We start from the raw sequence: 24,367 nt of genomic DNA, 5'->3' as shown, positions 1-24,367 counted from the left end.
ACAACACAGTGTAATACACTACCATCAGGCCTGGCATTTTAAAATGTCCCATTAAAGTTTAAAGCTGACCCTAGAACCACTCAACAGTCCGAGGGAGTGACCAAATAGAATGACCAAATAGAGGCAAAGGGATGCAAGCTTTGCAAGGTGCAACTGTGTGGGCGGAGTTAAGCATACAGAGAGATGTATTTAATGGTGATGACCACCTGCCAGCCAACAAAAAACAATCATGGCCTTCCTTAGACCACTGCTATGCCTGTTGTTCGTCCTGCTGTTCGAAGGTAAAGCTTTGGACATGCAAGGTTTCTGCCCGGCAGCGAAGTTATGTCGTTCAGTGGGGAGAACGTGACAGTAGGGTCAGGGGCAGTGTTAATTTTGTCAACTAAAACTACGACGAAAAATGTTCGTCGACTACCTTTTTTCACTGACCAAAACTAAATAAAAACTAAGCCATGATGACTAAAACTAAGACTAAATATATTGACAAATTCGTCAACAAATATAAAAACTAGGCTAAAATGTTAGGGAGGGACAACTAAAATGGAGATAGAACTAAAAGACAAGTCATTTTATGTTTGATTGTGCTCGGGTGTTGCCCTCTGAAAATAGCAGATCTACGCGTTGCGAGCTTGTAAATCGGCTATTTTCAGCATGCAACCAAGTCACTGTCGACTGGAAACGTATGTCCAAAACCGTTACTTTTCAGGAAATGGAAATGAAAGAACCTGTTCTCCAATGGATCCAATCTAGTTCATGTTTAAACATAAGCTCTTGTTAATACTTTATATTGGTTAAATATGTATTAAAAACCCACTGACAGACTTCACCATTTTAAACCTGCTGTTCCTATTTTGGGAATGTAATTTTTTTCGGTGAGAACATTCCCTCAGTTTTTTCTGAAATAAATGATTTACAAGCTCACAACATGTCACACCGCAATGTGTTGTGAGCTTGTAGATCTGCTGTTTTTGTTTGCATGTTAGACTCATAAAACAAACTTGTACTAACTAACTTATAAATACTACTACTACTACTACTACTACTACTACTACTACCACTACTACTACTACTACTACTACTACTACTACTACTACTACTACTACTGTATAGGAATCTTGATAATCTTCAGTACACATATGATGAGTGTGTTGTTTCGTTAGACTGCGGCCAGACTATGGACAGCATAATGATGGATGGCAGAATCGTTGGAGGTGAGAACGCCATGCCTGGCAGCTGGCCTTGGCAGGCCAGCATACACCATTCGGTTTTTGGCCATTTCTGTGGAGGTTCGCTCATCAACAGTGAATGGGTGCTGTCTGCTGCCCACTGCTTCCCAAGGTGAAAAAATAATGTATTAGTGTCAATATTAGTGGTGCAACAGTTAATCAAACTAATCGATTTATTTGATTGTATCTATATATAAATATTAAAAAAAAAAAAAAAAAAAAAAATATATATATATATATATATATATATATATATATATATATATATATATATATATATATATATATATATATATATAACTTATTTATTATTCTTTTCATTATGTTTTTGATAATGTAATGAAATAATTGATTAATAACAAATCCCTATTTTGGGTATGTCCTTAAAGTTCAAAAGTAAATTTAAAAAATGGTGAAAATAGCTGATCTATAAGCTCAGAACGCATTGCATCATTGTGAACTTGTAGATCATTGTGCAACAAAATAGAACTTAATGCTTAAGTGGTTAATCAACTTTGTGCGTGCGTGCGTGCGTGCGTGCGTGCGTGTGGACTTTGACAGCGACATCGTTCTACTGAAGCTCTCCAGCCCTGTCACCTTCACTGCTTACATTCGCCCGGTCTGTCTGGCGGCATCGGACAGCACCTTCCACAGTGGAACTATGAGCTGGGCGACAGGCTGGGGTGACATACATGATGACGGTGACATTGGTGAGTATGTAAGACCGATTTGGAATCAGAGTAAGAACTAAGCAGCATATTATGGTGAGGCACGTCACAAAAAGTGATTTCCCACAAAGGGTAGAGTAGAGTCAATCTGTTTAATAACAATAATACAGCGTAGCAGTGGCAGCCATTTTGTGGTTCCACAGATAGAAAGCCTGTTACATTTTCCCACAGAGATTTCTGAAAATATGTATATATTTTAAGCCTGGAACCAAGCCATCCCTGATGAATCATGACCAAAAACATTTGATTCTGTGTCAATTGTTAGGGGAATATTTCATTATATTATATACTATATCAGCGTTTCCCAACCGCCCTGCCACAGACCTTTAGTGTTCCGTTTGACATTGCTAGGTGTGCCGTTTAAAATGTCGAGAACAAAAGAACAAAGCCACTCAAGCTCCATGAGTGCAACATTGCAATGATTCCTTGGCCTAGCGGTAGAGATGTGGTCTTTCTTTGCGGGAGACCCGGGTAGTCATGCATAACGACTCCTTTTTTATGTTTTCCATTAGTTCCCCTGCCCTTTCCCCAGATCCTTCAGGAAGTCGAGGTGCCGGTCGTGGGAAACAAACAGTGTGGCTGCTCCTACAAGGACATCACAGACAACATGCACATCACAGACAACATGATTTGTGCTGGCCTCAACCGAGGAGGGAAGGATGCGTGTCGGGTGACAGATGCTTCTCTTTCTCTCTCTCTCTCTCTCTCTCTCTTGGCCTCACAGTGCCTTTTTTCCCCAGCAATCATATTGATTATTCATAACTCATAATTCATATTAGAGCAGAGTTATGTCTCAATGTAACTTTAATACAGTGGATTTTAATTCCACACTTTTTTAACTATTAAGGGACAAAGCTTCTTAAACTTACAAAATATGTCATAAAAATTAAAAACACAAACACAACTAAATAAATCTCTCTTCCTCAGGGAGACTCTGGTGGGCCATTGGTGACAGTGAACCGATTGGCGAACGGTACAACCCGCTGGGTCCTGATTGGGATTGTGAGCTTCGGTTTGGGCTGTGGCGAGCCCAACTTCCCAGGAGTCTATACTCGCGTTTCTCGCTTCCATAGCTTGATCAACTTGCAAATCACCACTGACCCACCAGGCTTCATCACGGTTACCTCCCCCGGCCCCGACACGGATGAGGATTTTGAGTGTCCTACTCGACCACCGCCATCCGTTAAACCATGTGAGAGTCTATTTTGTGGTGGCCCGAACACCATCCATTTCTCTTACTTCACGTATGTCTTAACTCTTACACTGATGCTCTACGGTATGGCTGGTTTTGCATAAGGGCTTTTCAAGGCATTATGTTAAGTTTACGTTGGCCATAGGAAACCTCTCTTTACATTGCTTCTTTTGGTAAAAAATGGCAAAGAAGTTTAGGGATAATGGGTAAGGCGCTGGCGAAAATAGGGCCCAGAAACTGAAAGTCAGAAAACAACTTGGTACATTGTTGCTAATGTTTTAAGTTAACATAAGTAAAGTGCAGTGTTAGACAGTAATGCACATTTTTATTGTAAACTGAATATTAACGTGAAGTGTGTGAACGTTGTGTACGAGTGTACAGTATCAGTGTTAATGAGCGGAACGCCATTGTTGGGTTAAGTTCAGGTTCATGGTTTAAGTCTGCTGCTATAACAAAATAGTGTTACAAGGTAAAGTAAGAGGGAGAGAGAAAGGGAGAGAAGTGGGGATTATTTGAACTGAAAAAGGAAGGGATTTAAGTTGTGTGTGATTATTATTTTCGCCCGTTGTACTGCTGTACTTATAGAAATGTCAATAATATATTAAATCAATCGATTGAATTGGTTTTTGTTTATGTGTTTTTTTTTGTTTGTTTTTTTCATTTCACCTTAAAAAGGGAAAACATTTATTTGTATATAACTGAAAAGACAAAAGTAACTATTATCCAATACATTCATATTCCCTTTAATTTAAACATGCTGTCAGGGTCAATCATACAAATACAAATAAATACATTATTTAAAACAATTGCTGAAGTCATTGTGAGTATATAGTTGCTTTTTTTAAATTAATTTAAAAACATTAAACAATTGTGAAAATAGTCGATCTAGTCGTTATCTTAACAGGCTTAAACACATCTTATACAGGAAAAAGCCTCCTATCAGGATAGGCTTACATTGTTGCATTTTGCACCATTGCTTTAAAAACAATCAGTGGTGGTAGAAGTCCACTTTTTTTTTTAATCAATACCACCATGTAGAAATATTCTGTTGAAAGTAAAAGTCCGGTATTCAAAATGTACAAGAGTACAAGTACAAGAGTATATTGGCATCAAATTATTCTTAACTGCCAAAAGTACTCATTATGCATAATGTCCCATTTCACAAGTCTTCAAAATTAATGTATGAAAAATCTTTTGAAAATAGCAGATCTACAAGCTCACAACGTGACGCATTGCGACGCCTTGTGACATCCCTGTGTTACTGTCAAAGTGTCCTCGAGCAAGACACTGAACCCCTTAACTGCTCCCGATGAACAGGTTGGTGCCTTGCATGTTCTCCTCCGCCATCGGTGTGTGAATGTGTATGTGTGTGAATGAATGGGTGAATGTAATGCACATTGTAAGGTGCTTTGGATAAAGGCGCTAAATAAAAGCACCATTTAACATTTATTTTAGTAACTGACATGGGATTCTCAGATGTGAAAACACCCAAAACCAATTGCCTTGACTATCCTACTTGTTGTGACTATCAAATATCGCACAATGTGGCTTTAACATGAAAGGGAATTATATTCACTCTAGTCCTGGGGGTTGCTTATATTCCAGTTGCACCTAAGCAACATTATTAAAATATATGAAGACATTTTCAATGAAACTATTACAGTTTAGCATTGAATTATTCCAAGGTACATTTGCAAACTTTATGTAGGTCTTATATTCTGTGCACAGAAAGGAAGCCCAGATGTCTGTAATTCAATTTCAGCTTTTAAAAAAAGGGAGTGAACAATCAGCCCTATGTGATTTGATTGGTCGGGGGCAATCACAGCCAGTGGTAGACAAAATACTCAACTCCTAGTACTTGAGTCAAAGTATAGATACTCCTAGTCAAATATTACTCAACAAAGTGAAAGTTGGCCAGGCAAATTTGTACTTGAATTAAAGTACTGGAGTACTTGCTATTATCATCACTTATATAGCCTTATTAACAAAATAATGAACGCTATGCCTTATTAATTGTTAATAAATGCTTAATAACAGATTGTTCGTCTAAATTGCAGAAGTTAAAACAGATGCTAATGTTTGCCTGATGAAGACCTAAATGGGTCGAAACGTTGCGGCAATAATAAAAGTACGTTTTTGGAGCTTAGAAACAGTGTGCGGATGTTTTGATCCTCTCCTTGATTCTCGCCTTGGCTTGATGCCAGCTTGATGTCCATCACCTGGCCTAAATCCAGGCATAAGATGTGCACACGATCTTCTCTGTGGTAAGTTGTGAACACGTGGCATGAAGCAGCTGCTTTGTCTACGTGTGCTTCATTCTGTACGAAAATGCAACAGTGGCCTGGAGAGACATGCTGTGGTTTTCTGTGGCCCATTTCCTGGTTCTCTTAAAGCATGCAGTTCCTATTAGTGGCCCAGCAGGTGTCACTATTTGACCACCTGCAGGCCAGTGCAGGCTGCAGAACAAATGACTCTCAATACAAGAGAACAAGGTTTTGTCCAGACTTTACACTTGGTTTTATTACTTTAGTTAACATTTTCATAAACACTTCATGTTTCAATCGCTAGTTTAAAGTATTTTTTTTAAACATCATGACAAGCGTTTTGTCAATTATGGTCCCATTCATTTTTTAATTAATGATAAAATAGGGTATGTTTCTAGGCCTTCTACTGTTTCTACAGAGTAAAGACCCGCCCTCACTGCGGTTGCAGCAAGGGATGTTCGATATTATCGGCCTCCCGATATTATCGGACGATATTAGCATAAAAATCGATATCGGAAAATATCGGTATTGTTTTTTGAAAAAAAATTATATATATATTATTATTATTTTATTTTTTAAATTTATTTTTAAATAAGTTACAGGAGTTCTTACTGTATGGTGTGTGTGATATGAAATTTTAGCTTACCATAATCACAGTAATCCCCGCATATGTTGGTATCGGTTGATATCGGGATCGGTAATTAAGAGTTGGACAATATCGGTATATCGGTTATCGGTAAAAAAGCCAATATCGGACAACCCTAGTTGCAGCCAATAGCAGTCGTTTCCGTTTTCATTTAGGGACCTGAAGTTCAAAGACTCGCTTTGTTCATATACTTTACAGTCTATGGTTCTAATGCAGTAATAAGGTGTAATGAGTGCCTTATTAGATATATGATGGTGCCTGACCGTTAAGGGCTTTGTAGGTGAAGAGAAAGATTTCAAATAATATTCAGGATCTTACAGGGAGCCAATACAGAGAAGCTAATATGGGATCATAAGTACTCAAATGTTTTACTTAAGTAAGAGTACCAATACTGCAATATAGAAATACTCTGTTACAAGTGAAAGTCCAGAATTAAAAATTTACTTGAGTAAAAGTACAAAAGTATTGGCATCAAAATATACTTAAAGTACCAAAAGTAAAAGTACTAAAATATTTGAAAATAACAGATCTTCATAAGCTCACAACGCATCGACATGCGACGCGTTGTGAGTTTGTAGATCGGCTATTTTCAAATAGCCTACAGTATGTATAACATGGCTAAAGTGGTTAATAATAGTGGGCAATATTTGTCTCCAAAATGTAGTGGAGTAGAAGTAAAAGTATTGGAAATATTCAAGTAAAGTACAAATTACAATACATTACTTAAGTAAATGTACTTAGTTACTTTCCACCACTGTAGGTTATGGGATAAATATGGTCTGTTTTCCTAGTTATTGTCAGCGATGCGCATGCGGCAGCATTCTGGGCCAGCTGGAGAGTCTTTGGAGACTTACCTCTCTGATAATAAGGAATTGCAATAATCCACCCTGGAGGTAAGAAAACTCAGGGTTACGGATGTAACCCCGGTTTCTTTAGAATTCGGAGTAACATACTCACTATGGGATATCAGCGCCCCCTGGCGTTGATGCAGAGCTACATACCATAAACTCCCGGGCCATTCATTGGCTGAGAAGGGTATGTCACGTGTCCGGTAGACCGGAAGAGGTATAAAACCTCTTTCGTGACGTGGCTCATCCTCTTTAACACGCTCTCTGCATGCAGATGCACACAAACAGGGGTGTTAGGTGAGTATGTTACTCCGAATTCTAAAGAAACCGGGGTTACATCCGTAACCCTGAGTTTCTTGTCTAATTCTCCGTAACATACTCACTATGGGATACATAAACCCCCTGGGGCTTATAGCCATACCGAATCTCAGGTCCGCACGCCCCCTAGCCATAAGGCCCCGTCCCCATGGACGTGACCTTCGGCCTCACGGGCGCCCCAGCCCTCCGGGCCAGGGTGCGGTATATAATTGAAAGAAAAGGACCCTGACAGACCAAGTCTGCCTATTCATCTAATGAACAGACACAAGTCTGACCCATAAGTGAAAACAAGGAAACAGGGCCTCCTCCCCTGGAAACCTACCAACGGTGGTTCCGAGGGGACTCAAGAGAAGGAAGGTAGAGAAGGGAAAAAAGGCGGGTTACACAAAAGACCTGCCTAACCTCCCCTACCCTAACTAGAGACAGCCGCTATGTCCAGTACAGCGTGCGCCACTGACGCCGCTGCCACATCCAGGCTGTAGAAGGCCGCAAAAGTCGATGGAGACGACCAGTTTGCGGCCGCGCACACCTCCTGGACCGACATTTCCCTGGAGAGGGCCCAGGAAGTAGCCACGCCTCTAGTAGAGTGAGCCTTCAGTCCTTCTGGAACTGGAGCGCCACTACTGACGTAGGCCAGCCTAATGGCATCCAAACTCCATCTAGAAAGCGTCGCCTTAGTCACTGCCTTCCTCCGACCATCTGGGCCGAAGGAGACAAAAAGTTGCGACGACGACCGGCCGACCGCCGTCCTCTGGCAGTAGAGCTTCAACGCCCTCACTGGGCAGAGACAGTGCAGCCGCCTATCCTCTGCAGAAGCGAAAGGAGGCGGATGAAAAACTATCAGCTCAACCGGTGTCTGGGTCACCATTCCGTTCTTGGGAACAAACGCCATGTTGGGCTTAACCAAACCCTGCTGTCGTCTCCCAAGAACCTCATGCACTCCGAACTTACTGAGAGCGCATGTATGTCGCTGACCCGTGTAGCTGTAGTGAAAACAACCACAAGAACCGTTTCGAGACTAATGATCTCCAGATCCATAGAGTAAAAAGGCTCGAACGGTGGGAGGCAAAGCGCCCCCAGCACCACCGCCAGGTCCCAGGCCGGGAACAGAGGCCTAGAGACCGGCCTGGCCCGCCTGGCACCGTTCATAAAACTACGCACCAGCGGATGTCGGCCAACCGTCATGTCATCGAAACCCACGTGACAAGCGGAAATGGCCGCCTGGTACACCTTAACCGTCGAGAAAACCAGACCTTGGTTCAATTTGTCCTGCAAGAACATGAGGATGCTGCGTACCGAGGCCCGGAAGGCCTGAACCAGCGGTGACTGACTCAGACACCATGACACGAACAGGTTCCACCTGTCGTCGTACGCAGACCTCGTGGAAAGGGCCCTCGCCCCCTGGATGGTAGCTACCACCTCAGGGGGCAGGCCATAAGAAGTCAAGGTCTCCCCCTCACGGGCCAAGCCCACCGGTCTAGGTCCTGAGGTTGCTTGTGGAAAATCCCGACCCCTGCCTGCCGTAGCAGATCTCTGATCGGGGGGAGGGCCCAGGGCTCGTTGTAGAGGAGAGGATTATTCCTAACCTCCACGCGCCCCACGCCAGTGCCACCAGTGGCACTGACAGTCCGTGGAGTCTGACCCTCTCCAAGTTGAGAGGACCAACTCCAGTGACGGGAATGCCTAAAGCAGTTCAGTCGGCCAACCTGGCCCAGATCTGGCTTGTTATCTCCGGAGGAGAGGCCAATCTGCGTACCAAAAAATGCCCCTGGACAACAGAGTCGCTCCGCTGGCCAGGAGGCCCGGTACCTGTGAGGCTCTGGTTGACGTAAGGCGCGCGTCGCACCACAGCGTCAGATCGCCAGCTAGCCTGTCCAACACTGGAGAGGCCAGGCCTCCCTGCTTTTTGGCATAGCACACGGTCGTGGTGTTGTCGGTTCTGACCAGGACATGACAATCTCGAAACCCGAGCCTTGCAAAGTCTGACCGTCAGAAGAAGACCGTCATCAGCTCCAGGTAGTTGATGTGGGCCGTCTGTAGACTGGGACCCCACACCCCCCTGGCCGAGCGGCTCTCGTGGACGGCACCCCTCCTGTGAGGCTGGCGTCCGTGGTAATGACCTTCCGCGAGACCACAGCCCCCATTCTGACCCCTTGGACAGAAGGGCTGCATCTGACCACGATCTAAGCGTGTCCACGCACCGTGGGGATACCCGGACCTTCCGATAACCTCAGGTGGACGGGGCTCCAAGAGCCCACATCCACCTCCGGGGAATAGAGGTCACATGTGGGGCTTGTCCAAACGAAACAGGTGTAAGGCCGAAGTCATGAGACCCGTCGCCTGCACGCATAGCCTGTATGTGACTTGTCGCCTCACGCGAGAAGACCATAGGCCGAAAAGCTGTCTATCCCGCCCAGGACAGACGCGCCGTGAGCCTGGTCTAGCCCAGCGAGATCCCCTATGAAGGTGGTCCGCTGAGACGGGACCAAGACGCTCGACGGACGGTGACGGTGAAAAACCCTGCGACGTCAAGTGGGGAAACGGTCACGTTGGTGTGCCGCGCCACCTCCTGACCGTGGTGGATAGAAAGGAACGTGGAAACAAGCATTGAAAACAATGCTGGTCCACCCATCTCCTTAACGCACCGTCCACAAAGAGGGTCACACACCAGTACAACCACAGTGTGTTGTTGTTGATCAGGGGAGCTGACCAGTACAACCACAGTGTGTCACTGATGTACTGAAAAACCCCTACACACACAGTGTACCACTGAAGTACCGGGATAGTAAACAGTTCCGGACTGCAAACTCTCCAACAAGCTGCCTCAGCAAGCGAGTTAGTAGGGGCTCTGATGTCACCCAGTGCGGACAACGCACACGTTTCCAACTGGACTGGTGATGTCGCCACGTGATCCAGCGGACCCGCACATGCGGGGCCGTTAGAGACCGTGGAAGGGTAGCGGTGGTAGGTGGCCACCGTGGTGTTGCTTTAGCGGGGCTGGCTATGCGCTGCACCAAAAAACAACACTGCAATGTGTTGTTGTTAGTGAGGCCAGTTAGCCGGCAATCGAAGCAACAGTAGCCTGACTGGAGGTTATGCAAACCTAGCAGCTAACAAGCTAGTCAAGGCTAAATCACCATGAGCCAAGAAACGTTGAGATCCGTTTCCAAGGGAACCGTTTTTTTTTTTTTTTTTTTGTGTGTGCGTTGCCATGGGGACCAAAGACGCTACTACCGGTGCTAGCAGCGCTAACCCTGTGTGCATTGCCATGGGGACCAGTGACGCTGCCACTGCCGCCAGCGGTGCTAACCCTGAGGTGACCGCTCGAGGCAGTAGAGGTACTACCGGTCCGTTAGGACCCGGCGGGGTCACGTGACCGGTCACGGGGACCTCGCCTGACGTCAGCATCCGGTTTGTCCGCCAGCGCAGCCTGTCTGTTTCCATGGAAACCAACGGCGCTGTCACTCTGACAAACGGGGCCGTCCGAAATAAGCCTACCTTGGCCGTCGCCCTCTCGTCTGAGCCCAAAGGCTCCGGACGGAGCGTCGACAAAGTCGTCCTCCCCGTAGGGAGTGCTTTGTCGCTCGTTAGTGGCGAACGAGGCCTGTAGTCCGTGAGGCGGTACGGCAAAGGGGTATTCAATGAGACCCTTCAGATTCAGAATGGGTCATACCCCCCCCCCCCTTCTTTTCCACCAGAAAATACTACGAATAGAAAACCAGTTGGTTCCGATTCATAGATAGTTCTCTGACTATATGTTACTCTGAATTCTAAGGAAACCGGGGTTACAACGTAACCTCGAGTTTCCTGACAAATTCTTCGTAACATTCTCACTATGGAGAGAGAGAGAACCCCCTCTCTCAGAGACATGGTTGCCTTATCCTCCGCATGAGAGGAACAACACCGTGTCCGACATAGGAGACTATATGCATAAGAGCACGTGGAAAACACACAAGTACAACCACAATGTGTTGTTGCGGATCAGGGGAGTTGACCAGTACAATCACAGTGTGTCACTGCTGTACTGAAAAACCCCGTACACACACAGTGTAACGCTGATGTACTGGGATAGTAAACAGAAGTATCGGAAGTAATTCTTTAATAGCGCCCATGCTCAAGAGGAAGGAGACTTCCTCCCTCAGAGTATTGGCTGCTGGACCCCTTGCACGGGAAAACAATACTTTTTCTGTCACGGGGGGTTTTGTGGAGAAATGCAGCCTGAAACCCTTTAGTATTGTGAGCAATACCTAAGCATTCGGCTTGCAAACCTGCCATTGCTTCACACACCGAGCGAGTGGATTGGACGATGACGTCAACGGCCGCTCGGAGAGTGGGAGCGTTGCCATGGGGACCGTTGCCATGGGGACCAGTGACGCTGCCACTGCCGCCGGCGGTGCTAACCCTGAGGTGACCGCTCGAGGCAGTAGAGGTACTAACGGTCTGTCCCAAGGACCCCGCGGGGTCTACGTGACTAGTCACGGGGACCTTGCCTGACGTCAGCATCCGGTTTGTCCGTCACCGCAGCTTGTTCGTTCCCATGGGAACCAACAGCACTGCTACTTGGACAGACGCGACGCTGGACAGACGGGGCCGTGTGTGTGGCCCTCGTTTAGTAGCGCTGGTAAGCCCTGGCCAACGGAGGACTCGGAGGAGTCACGTGATTGGCCACGGGAAAAAACCCCGGCGTCAGAATTAAGCCCATAAATATATACAGTGAAAACTAGATCACACCACTGGATATATATATCTATGAGTAATCCTACCTTGGCCGGCGCCAGAGTGTAGAAAAGAGAGTAACGTCACGCTTTGATCTCGCCGCAAAGCGAGCCTCTATGGGCTATAGTTCCAACATTGGAACTATCTCATTGACGTAGACAGAGCACTTCCGCCTTCCATTCTCACAATGGGATCGACGCTACTGTCATTACTCTCTTCCTAACCTACTCTGGCCGCCGCCATCACAAAGTCGTCCTCCTCTAGGAGGTGCTTTGTCGCCCTCCAGCGGCGAACGTGAGGCGGTACGGCCAAGGGGTCATGTCTGACCGAAGTACTTCCGGTTCACAGTGGTGCGTGGGCACTTCCTGTGGGACGGAAGGCAAAAACCGGCGTGACCCCATTCCACTGGCGCATTTGCGCCCTCTGGCGGACAGGGGTGATGTGGGTTTTTATATTACCTTCATATGATCCAAAAACATGCACAGATGTTATCCAACAATGTCTAGAACATCGGGACTCGGGTGTTCTAGACAGTGTGGGCTTATGTAATTGAGAACGTTGATACATTTACATTACATGCACAGATATTATCCCATCAATGCCTGGGATACCGGAGTTCGGGCATCACAGACATTATGGGCTTATATACAGAGAGCATTGGAGCAGAGAAGCCCGCGGTAGGGGACTCCACTGCTCCGCTGCTCTCAAGCCACGTGAAAGAACGAGATCGTTTGTAACATGTAACACATTTATTTCTTTGGCAGAATTTTTTTTTTACTTTTAAACACACATTCGTTTTCATTAAACATGGCCTTTTGGCAGTCGAGGAGCGTCCATCTTGTCCATCGAGGCCTGTAAAGCCACGGTCCTCTTCCCCAGCACGGCCGGGGGGGAGGGGGGGGCTGAACCGGTCTGTGCACCGGTGAGAGTCTGCTAATGTGCTAACGTGCTTTATGTACTTGGAACATGAGTATGAAACAAGAGCAGGCACAGAAACAGTAAACAGCATGAACGTTTTAACATATTCTTATGACAAAAACAACATGTGTCCCAATGGCGCCCGATGAGCCTGTCCAAGGTCTTCAGAAGCCCCCGAGGTTTGCTCGATACACAGAGTGAGAAGGCTAACAAGCTGGTGTTATCCTAGCGAGGCAAGCTAGGCTAGGACAACGCTGTTAATAACCTGTTGCATGGGTGTTAAACCAACAAAAACACTGCCTGACTAAGGCGACGTTAACCTAGCGAAGCAGCTAACGTAGCTAGTCTGGGCTAACTCACTCACGAGCTTCTGCCTCGTTCTCCCCTCGCCTATGCTGCCGTCGCCGGAGCCCCTTCGTTGTCTCCTGGCGACGCACCGCTGGCCCGGTACGCTTGCTGTGGCAGCGGAGTAGACGGCTGGGAAGAGGGGGAGGAAGTGCCGCTAGGTAGTTGCACCTGGGTGGTTCCCCCAGACACGGTGCTAGCGGCTGCTGCAGTGCTGCGTAGCACGGCTTGTGTAGCAGCCTGGAGGTGCTGCGAGCGGTGGCTAACGCCGCTCGCAGCCGGGACTGCCGGAGGGCCCATTGTGGACTGTGAGCGCACGTGGTGGGCCCCACCACCCACGTTCCCTGGGCCGGTGTCCATGCGGGGTGTTGCTGGATCCGCGACGACCGGGGACGAGACGTCGCTGCTTCCCGCAGCCAGGGCGCTGCCCTGGCTAAGCGGCTATCGAGGTGCAGCGTGGAGAACAGAGCGCAGTCCTCGCAGCGTCCCGGTGCATCTTGGAAATGCCTCGGCCCTGTAGAGACCGAGGCACGAGATGCAGAAACCATGAGGGTCATCCCCGGCGATCATCAAGCGGCAGAGCAGCAATACGCAGGGACGTGGAACCTCCATCTCGAGCTAACCTGTTAGCTTTCAGCCGCAAGGCTAAGAGCGCGGAAAACTCAAAGGAGGAAAACTTGCTTTAGCAGTAAAAGAAAGAAACAGAAGATAGCCGCGGGAGCGGAAATAATAATAAAAAAAAAAATTTGATAGGAGGAAAACCCGTTGGTTAGTACAAGTACCACCGAGTGGGCTAAAGCTGGTTTCTGTCCTGATCAAAGTTACGTTTGTTATTATTAAGGTATGTCTTGAGCTGTTGCATCTGCCATGCAGAGAAGCGAAAGAGGATGAGCCACGTCACGAAAGAGGTTTTATACCTCTTCCGGTCTACCGGACACGTGACATACCCTTCTCAGCCAATGAATGGCCCGGGAGTTTATGGTATGTAGCTCTGCATCAACGCCAGGGGGCGCTGATATCCCATAGTGAGTATGTTACGGAGAATTAGACAAGAAACTGTGTGGACTCGTTTTTCTGCATCTTTTGAGACAGGATGTGTACCTGAGATTATTGTCAATGTATGAATGCAAGCTATTTACTTGAACCCTAGCGTCCCTATTCTGAGGAGAACTTTAGCCAAAAATAGGAGATCTACAAGCTCACAACGCCTCACGCTGCGATGCGTTGTGAGCTTGTAGATCGGCTATTTTCAGCAGAGAGGTTTGGTTTAGAGAGAAAAAAGAGCAGACTAAGTACAGAGCCAATGGTCAAGTTAACTATAAGTATTGATGGTTTAAGTGGTTAAATGTCTGAAAATACACATTAAAAGGATAGTTCACCCCCAAAATTACTTATTTTATATCGATTAGTCACCCCATGGAGACTTAAATGCATGGATATTTTTGTGTTTTTGTCGCATTCCTAAGCCAATAATTTGATGACCGGCAGCGGTTCCGATAGGAGACACAAAGAGTCTCCTTTGTGTCTCCTACTGGAACCGCTGCCTGCCAGTCCGCTGGTCATCAATTTATTGGCTTAGGAATGTGACAAAAACAGAAAAAAAACAAAAACAAACATGAAGTCCACTGAGAGAGAGATGGCACATATTCCCTCCCAGCTTATAGCATTTTAAGCTCCTGGTATTTTAACCTATGTTGTCTCAAGCCATTTGCGCACACTGACATGTTACATGTAGCTTTGTTTGGCATACTATTAGCCTGTGAGTGTTTGGTGGCCTTTGATTAGTGCTGTCATATGACCTTGCCATACCTTAGCTTTTGCTGAATTCACCCATTTATCAGCTTCAATTTAACTCTTTGACTGCCAGAGTATTTTCATAAAGTACTCCCCCAGTGCCAGCAATTTTCGTGTTTTTTTATTTTTATATTTTGAATTTTTCTCATGAAAATAATTTAAGGACACATAATGTAAAGAGCCAGCACAAATCCGCCACTAGAGCGCAGCACATGACAGCTTTGATCATGTCGTTGGGTCTCTCTCACCCTTCTTCATAGATTAGACAAGGAAAAACATGAAAACGGATGTGACGTCCCCCCCATTGTTTTGATCAGCGAAAATTACGTTGTGATATACGACGGCGATGACTGATCGTCACCCAGACCATAGATTATAGAAGAGAAACTGTCCGTTTGTCCGTCATACCGTGTGAAAGACCGTTTATTTACCTATTTTGGACGAAAATGACTGGGGAAAAGAATCAAAAACCGGAAACGGAATCCAGGTCATGAAACCGGATGCAGATGTCCGTGAAGTAAGTGGAACTCGAGAATAACATTGAATATTAAGCAGCATAGCGCAATCAGAGATTAAACAATGAACGCGCGTCCAGCGCGTCGAGCGCGTCGACGGCCAACTGGACAAAGTAGCACTTGACGCGTTATCGCGTCGTCCGCAGTCAAAGAGTTAATAGTGTTACAGTTCCAAATTTGTCTGCTCATTTCCTTGTGTCATCACTTCCACTTTCACTTGTTTAATCATGTGTGAGTTCTCTCTCCTGATTATATCAAATTGGTATCCGTATCTGAAAATGCATTTTCTGTTTAATAAAATGCTGGAGAGACATGGAGACAGCTGTTAATGAACAAACACTCTATAGCAATGAGCACTATCATAATATATTTATATTTTTCATGTCAAGGACCCCCAAAATTGTATTTGGCCGCCGACCCCCATCTCAAAATATATTGTTCCAGGGACCCCCAGAAGCAAAGATTAGAGTAAAAAATGTTCGCTTTAAAACAATACAGTATATATTCAAAGATTTGCACACACATTAACGATTTTTCAAAGATAGCAGGTCTACAAGCTCATAGCGCGGCACTCACCGTGCTATGAGCTTGTATATCTGCTATTTTTGAATAGCCAAAGTGTAAAATAATGCTTTTCAGCTCAAATCAAAAAGAGACACAGACTCGTTCCAGGTCTTAATGGGTTACATTATTTAGCAGCACATAATGCCAGTGTGTGAGAGAAAATGCTGTCGTTTAAATTGACCGAATAAGTCAAATCAAGCCAATAGTGGCCTCTCTAGAACTGTCATTTCAATATTTATGGAGTAGGATTATTAAGTTGTACAACCAGTTTGTCAGATGATGACCACATTCTTAGCAAAATTTAAGTCGCTCAAGGAGAAGAATGCATTCTACTTAGCAGTCTGAGGAAGTGACCAAACCGAATGGCCACAGAATTCTATGTCCAACTGTGCGGGCGGAGTTAAGCAGAAAGAGAGAGGTAATGACCAAGTGCAGCCAACACAAAGCAAACATGGCCCTCCATACTAGGACACTACAGGGGCTATGCCTGTTGGTCATCCTGCTGTTCAAAGGTAAAGCTAAGCTGGTTTTTAAAACCAATTTTGTTCTTAACTAGTAACTTTGATTAAATGTTTATTATGCTGTTTGTTTATTTGATTTGTATGTATGTATGTATGTATGTATGTATGTATGTATGTATGTATGTATGTATGTATGTATGTATGTATGTATGTATGTATGTATATCATATGTATCCAAATTATTAATTGTGCCAATGATCAATGGCACCACGTTATTGTTATGTACATTGATATTTCAGAAGAATATGCATTTTTCTAGTTGTTTTTACTAGCCTACAATGGTTTTGGTACATTATTTGTTCAGTAAAATGTTGACCTGAGCACAAGCTGAATCAAATTAAAGAACAAAGCAGAAGGAGTTTTGGTTTCTGGTTGTTTCCTGTTGCAATTTCACAGTGATCATTAATTAGCCTGGAAAACCAGACAAATCTGCCAGTGTGAAAACTAAATTAGCCAGTGATATTAGTCTGGCCATGCCAGGCTCATAATTCATATGGACTTAATATTCTTCAAATGCATTTTGTCTCAATAAGAGTTGATAGATGCCTGCTGTGTAAGAACCTTCAGCACCACAGAGTCATTCACACATGAATGCAAATATACATACGTACATGCATATATACTGTATGCACAGGGAAATATTCAATATCAAACGTTGGTGTGCACTGAACAATAAAAATGACTTCTTTCTTTCTTTGAATTTCAGGCTCTTACGCACAACTGTCTGGTAAGCATCTAGTTCTGTCTATACTGTTTGTCTTCAAGTTCATTATCCACTTAAACACTCTATACTGAGTTGGCAGGCACTGTACTTTTTTTAATCCTCTACACCATATTGCAATCACGCTTAGGACACGTTTTGTAACGATGAATTGTGAGCTCGTAGATCAGCAATTTATTTGGCGAATGTTCCTCCCAGAATCAGATGCTACTGTAACTGTAGGGTTAAAGTGGTTCAATCCAAAATATCTCTTGCAGCCACATTAATGTATTTAATTTGAAAAATGTAGTACTTTTTCCATCACTACATTCCCTGTGTTCCAATGGATCCAATGTATTATTGGGGGGTGTTAATGTTATATTATGTATGCAAAAATGTACTGTAAAATACACTAGACTCATACATGAAACTTACACTAACTAACTAACTTGCAATACTTTGACTACTACTACTACTACTACTACTACTACTACTACTACTACTACTACTGTTAATAATAATAATAATAATAATAATAATAATAATAATAATAATAATAGTAATAAATAATAGTAATGTATAGGAATCTTGATCATCTTCAGTACATGATGAGTGTGTTGTTTCGTTTAGTGTGTGGCGAGGCTCCTATGAACAGCAGAATCGAGGATGTCAGAATCGTTGGAGGTGAGAACGCCATGCCTGGCAGCTGGCCTTGGCAAGCCAGCATAGACCATTCGGTTTTTGGCCATTTCTGTGGAGGTTCGCTCATCAACAGTGAATGGGTGCTGTCTGCTGCCCACTGCTTCCCAAGGTGAAAACATAATGCATTAGTGTAGTGTGGTGCAACAGTTAATCAAACGAATCGATTTAATTGATTATATATATATATATATATATATATATATATATATATATATATATATATATATATATATATATATATATATATATATATATGATTATTATTATTAAAATGTTAAAATATTATTAAAATGTATTAAAATGTTCTTATTTATTATTTTTTTCATTATGTTTTTGATAATGTAATGAAATAATTGATTAATAACAAATCCCTATTTTGGGTATGTCCTTAAAGTTAAAAAGTTTATTTTAAAAATTGTGAAAATAGCTGAACTTGTAGATCATTGTGCAACGAAATAGAACTTAATGCTTGAGTGGTTAATCAACGTGCGTGCGTGCGTGCGTGCGTGCGTGCGTGCGTGCGTGCGTGCGTGCGTGCGTGCGTGCGTGCGTGCGTGTATTCCTGTGTGAATGTTTCTCAACATGTATTGTTTATCACAATGGAAACAAGCCCTCAGTGCTTTTTGTGTTATCCTTTTAGCATCATTGTATAATCGTACAACTTTACTATTTGCAAACTGTTAATAAAGAATTCAATCAATCAATCAATCAATCAATCAATCAATCAATTTCCCCTCACTCTCTTTCAGAAAAGAAGACCATCAGCTGCCCAGTGTGATCATTTTCTTGGGTCGCCACGCCCAGGGATTAGTGAACCCCAATGAGGTGAACAGGACGGTCACACGTCTCCTCCGCCATCCTGACTACGACCAGCTAGCGGACTTTGACAGCGACATCGTTCTACTGAAGCTCTCCAGCCCTGTCACCTTCACTGCTTACATTCGCCCGGTCTGTCTGGCGGCATCGGACAGCACCTTCCACAGTGGAACTATGAGCTGGGCGACTGGCTGGGGTGACATACATGATGACGGTGACATTGGTGAGTATGTAAGACCGATTTGGAATCAGAGTAAGAACTAAGCAGCATATTATGGTGAGGCACGTCACAAAAAGTGATTTCCCACAAAGGGTAGAGTAGAGTCAATCTGTTTAATAACAATAATACAGCCTAGCAGTGGCAGCCATTTTGTGGTTCCACAGATAGAAAGCCTGTTACATTTTCCCACAGAGATTTCCTAAAATATGTATATATTTTAGGCCTGGAACCAAGCCATCCCTGATGAATCATGACCAAAAACATTTGATTATGTGTCAATTGTTAGGGGAATATTTCATTATATTATATACTATATAGGCTTCCCAACCGCCCTGCCACAGTCCTTTAGTGTTCCGTTTGACATTGCTAGGTGTGCCATTTAAAATGTCGAGAACAAAAGAACAAAGCCGCTCAAGCTCCATGAGTGCAACATTGCAATGATTCCTTGGCCTAGCGGTAGAGATGTGGTCTTTCTTTGCGGGAGACCCGGGTAGTCATGCATAACGACTCCTTTTTTATGTTTTCCATTAGTTCCCCTGCCCTTTCCCCAGATCCTTCAGGAAGTCGAGGTGCCGGTCGTGGGAAACAAACAGTGTGGCTGCTCCTACAAGGACATCACAGACAACATGATTTGTGCTGGCCTCAACCGAGGAGGGAAGGACGCGTGTCAGGTGACAGATGCTTCTCTCTGTCTCTCTGTCTCTCTCTCTCTCTCTCTCTCTCTCTCTCTCTCTCTCTCTCTCTCTCTCTCTCTCTCTCTCTCTCTCTCTCTCTCTCTCTTCTCACACTTTTTTAACTATTAAGGGACAAAGCTTCTTAAACTTATACAATACGTCATAAAATAAAAAACACAAACACAATTAAATAAACACATACATAAATCTCTCTTCCTCAGGGAGACTCTGGTGGGCCATTGGTGACAGTGAACCGATTGGACGGTACAACCCGCTGGGTCCTGATTGGGATTGTGAGCTTCGGTTTGGGCTGTGGCGAGCCCAACTTCCCAGGAGTCTATACTCGCGTTTCTCGCTTCCATAGCTTGATCAACTTGCAAATCACCACTGACCCACCAGGCTTCATCACGGTTACCTCCCCCGGCCCCGACACGGATGAGGATTTTGAGTGTCCTACTCGACCACCGCCATCCGTTAAACCATGTGAGAGTCTATTTTGTGGTGGCCCGAACACCATCCATTTCTCTTACTTCACGTATGTCTTAACTCTTACACTGATGCTCTACAGTATGGCTGGTTTTGCATAAGGGCTTTTCAAGGCATTATGTTAAGTTTACGTTGGCCATAGGAAACCTCTCTTTACATTGCTTCTTTTGGTAAAAAATGGCAAAGAGAGAGAGCAACACTTACAGTCTATGAATCAAGGCATGCTCATGGCAAAATAACTATAATTAATAAGAGACTAAGACAGTGGTGGAAAAAGTACTCAAATGTTTTATTTGAGTAAAATAAAATAAATACTCGGTTACAAGTAAAAGTCCGGGTAATCAAAATGTACTTGAGTAAAAGTACAAAAGTATTGGCATCAAAATATACTTAAAGTAGAAAGTATAGGCTACTCATGCAGAATGTCACGTTTCACAAGGTATTATATTGATAAAATGTATCAAAAAACTTTTGAAAATAGCAGATCTACAAGCTCACAACATTGCGTCACATCGACAGGGGTTGTGAGCTTGTAGATCGGCTATTTTAAAATAGCCAAAGTTTAAATAGGGTTGAAGTGGTTATTGTATGTTTTTTTATTAATAATCACAATCTACAAAGTAACTAGTAACTAAAGCTGTAGTGGAGTAAAACTACAATATTTGCCTGAGATGTAGTGGAGTAGAAGTAAAAGTACTGAAAATTGGAAATACTCTGGTAAAGTAGACATACCTCAAAATTGTACTTAAGTAGCCTACAGTATTTGAGTACAGTTACTTTACACCACTGCAGACATATGAGGAGATGTCACTCGCGCACCTTTGATGTAGCTGCACAATGAACGATTGGCGCTTGCGCTTGGTATTAATTACGCACAGAATAAATGATTGAATTTCACGTGCAGGCTGACTGTACACATACAGTAGCTAATAGGCTACACTAATATTGTTTGAGCTAGTCTGATTATATTATAATCAGACTAGCTCAAAGCACCCTCACACCCTGGCCTGTACTGTACTGTACACTGTTGCTTATTAAAGTCAGGCAGTCACAGAAACCTCACTGCTTTTGGTCATAGTCAGATCCACATCACCAAAGCGCATCAGACGAACATCATTTTCATAGAGAATTGCTGCGGGGTCTTTTTGACCCGTTTCCGAATGTTGTATGGTAAAGCCAACCACACGTTTCCACATGTGTCTTTAGTAAAGATGGCATGATACAAATTTAAGATTGGTTGTAGGCTACATTCGTTTTCTGACGACTTGTGCCGAATTTAACAGATGAGCGTTCTTGATCTAGCCATGGTTCACATGACGCTCGTCTATCACAAGCGTCATGGCGCTTGTTCCTGTTTTTTTAACATTTAACATTTACAACCAGTACATCTCCATAAACGTTCAAATTTCAAATATAAAGTGCTTACCCCACGGCCACGGATATTGAAAGTTAAAGCGCCCTGGTCTAAGTACCCGTATTGTCCGTATTGTTCAATAAAGAGCATTTTAATCCGATCTCGGACATTTTATTTTTATTTTTTTCTTAATGTATCAAAGTGCAATACACCTTCCAACCGATAGGGGCGCGTAGTTGAAAGCATAATGAGAAAATTTGAAGAAAATGGCCGGTTCAATAAAAAACGTTTTTTATTGAACAATACGGAAGATAAGGATACTTAAACCCAGGCGCTTTAACTTTTAATATCCATGACCGTGGGGTAAGCACTTTATATTTTAAATTTGAACGTTTATGGAGATGTACTGGTTGTAAATATACAAATTTCAAAAAACAGGAACAAGTAGCGCCATGACTGTCATGGTAAGACATGTTTCAGGGCTAGACAGTCTGCTGCTGATCAGAAATGCGCTCCCGTGTCAATGCCTTTCTGCGTTTTAATTATGTAATAATTGTTAGGTATATGATTTGAACATGCACGGTATATCTTTATCAGACCTACATTTACCCTTCAATGTCTTATTGTAGAAGTATTTGGACTTAAAATGTGATAAAAAATGTATAAAATGTATTTGGCCCCTCATATATAAAATAACTGTAAATATAAAATCTGATATAAAATTTAAACTTGCAGCTGATCAATGCGTTTCTGCGTTCACATGTGGACAGGGATTTTTTTTAAATCTTTGTCATGTGGACAGGGATTCTTTTTAAAACAGAGGACTAAAAATATCAGTTTACAAAAAGATCCATATACGTGTGTAGCCTAGGCCTAAGTTCAGGTTCATGGTTTAAGTCTGCTGCTATAACAAAATAGTGTTACAAGGTAAAGTAAGAGGGGGAGAGAAAGGGAGAGAAGTGGGGATTATTTGAACTGAAAAAAGGAAGGGATTTAAGTTGTGTGTGATTATTATTTTTGATAAAATGCAATTCATTGTGCATTTTTAAGGCATTTATGTTAATTTGGCAACATTGTTTATTTGTGTCATTTATTTTTGGCCTTTTGGCCTGTTGTACTGCTGTACTTAATGTGTCTTATGTCAATAATAAATTAAATCAATTGATTGAATTGGTTTATATGTGTATGTGTATGTTTTTTTTTTTTTTTTTTCATTTCACCTTAAAAAGGGAAAATATTTATTTGTATATAACTGAAAAGACAAAGTAACTATTATCCAGCAAATTCATATTCCCTTTAATTTAAACACGTTGTCAGGGTCAATCATAAAAATAAAAATTAATAAATTATTTAAAACGATTGCTGAAGTCTATGAGTATATAGTTGCTTTTTTTCATTATTTTAAAAACATTACAAAATTGTGAAAATAGTCGATCTAGTCGTTATCTTAACAGGCTTTACTATCAGGATAGGCTTACATTGTTGCATTTTGCACCATTGCTTTTAAAACAATCAGTGGTTGTAAAAGTCCACTTTTTTTTTTTACTTAAGTAAAAGTATCAATACCACCATGTAGAAATACTCTTATTTACTTGAGTAAAAGTACAAAAGTATTGGCATCAAAATATACTTAAAGTACCAAAAGTAAAAGTACTAAAATATTTGAAAATAGCAGATCTTCATAAGCTCACAACGCGTCGCCATGCGACGCGTTGTGAGCTTATGAAGATATTATATGAAGAAATACATAGGCTATTTTCAAATAGCCTATGTATAACATAAGTGGTTAATGTATGTTTTATAATATAATAATTTATATCTGAAAAGTAACTATTAACTAAAGTTTTCAAATGATTGTAGTGGAGTAAAAGTGCAATATTTGTCTCCAAAATGTAGTGGAGTAGAATTAAAAGTATTGGAAATTGGAAATATTCAAGTAAAGTACAAATTACAGTACATTACTTAAGTAAATGTTACTTTTCACCACTGTAGGCTATGGGATAAATATGGTCTGTTTTCCTAGTTATTGTCAGCGCATGCAGCAGCATTCTGGGCCAGCTGGAGAGTCTTTGGAGACTTACCTCTCTGATAATAAGGAATTGCAATAATCCACCCTGGAGGTAAAAACTGTGTGGACTCGTTTTTCTGCATCTTTTGAGACATTATGTGTACCTGAGATTATTGTCAGTGTATAAATGCATGCTATTTACAGTGATTTAAAGTGCATTATTTAGACCAGGGGTCTTCAATCCCGGTCTGGGACCCCTAGGGGGTCCTCAGAGTTACTACACGGGGGCCCCCAAATCTTTGTGTTTTTTACATTAACCACTTAGCGTCCCTATTCTGAGGACAACTTTAGCCAAAAATAGGAGATCTACAAGCTCACAACGCCTCACGCTGCGATGCGTTGTGAGCTTGTAGATCGGCTATTTTCAGCAGAGAGGTTTGGTTTAGAGAGAGAAAAGAGCAGACTAAGTACAAAGCCAACGGTCAAGTTAACTATGAGTATTGATGGTTTAAGTGGTTGTCTGAAAATACACATTAAAGGGATAGTTCACCCCCAAAATTACTTATTTTATATCGATTAGTTACCCCATGGAGACTTAAATGCATGGATATTTTTTTGTTTTTTGTTTCCTAAGCCAATAATTTGATGACCGGCAGCGGTTCCGATAGAGTCTACTTTGTGTCTCCTACTGGAACCGCTGCCTGCCCTGGTCATCAATTTATTGGCTTAGGAATGAAAAAAAAATGGAAAAAAACAGTCCACTGAGAGAGAGATTGGCACATTGTTCTTATAGCATTGTTTGGTGGCCTTTG

General features: G+C 42.9%; 1 protein-coding gene across 1 annotated transcript in view; it reads left to right on the top strand.

The window, feature by feature from the left end:
• Positions 1 to 229: 229 nt before the first annotated feature.
• Positions 230 to 24,367, top strand: part of LOC308101389 (transmembrane protease serine 9-like) — a gene marked incomplete at both ends in the record, with an annotated part of 29,720 nt that continues 5,582 nt past the window's right edge. The window contains 9 exons of the mRNA XM_080450812.1: positions 230 to 281; positions 1,161 to 1,338; positions 1,788 to 1,927; positions 2,467 to 2,624; positions 2,882 to 3,146; positions 17,926 to 18,106; positions 18,747 to 19,027; positions 19,565 to 19,704; positions 19,929 to 20,190. Coding sequence (XP_080306938.1) covers positions 230 to 281; positions 1,161 to 1,338; positions 1,788 to 1,927; positions 2,467 to 2,624; positions 2,882 to 3,146; positions 17,926 to 18,106; positions 18,747 to 19,027; positions 19,565 to 19,704; positions 19,929 to 20,190 — 1,657 coding nt within the window. The remainder of the gene's footprint in view (positions 282 to 1,160; positions 1,339 to 1,787; positions 1,928 to 2,466; positions 2,625 to 2,881; positions 3,147 to 17,925; positions 18,107 to 18,746; positions 19,028 to 19,564; positions 19,705 to 19,928; positions 20,191 to 24,367) is intronic.

The sequence above is a fragment of the Gymnoscopelus braueri genome, assembly GCF_963280865.1.
Source record: "Gymnoscopelus braueri genome assembly, chromosome: 15".
In the NCBI taxonomy this organism is placed as follows: Eukaryota; Metazoa; Chordata; class Actinopteri; order Myctophiformes; family Myctophidae; genus Gymnoscopelus; species Gymnoscopelus braueri.
The sequence above is the reverse complement of the archived record's forward strand: the minus strand, read 5'-3'. Positions and strand labels throughout refer to the sequence as shown.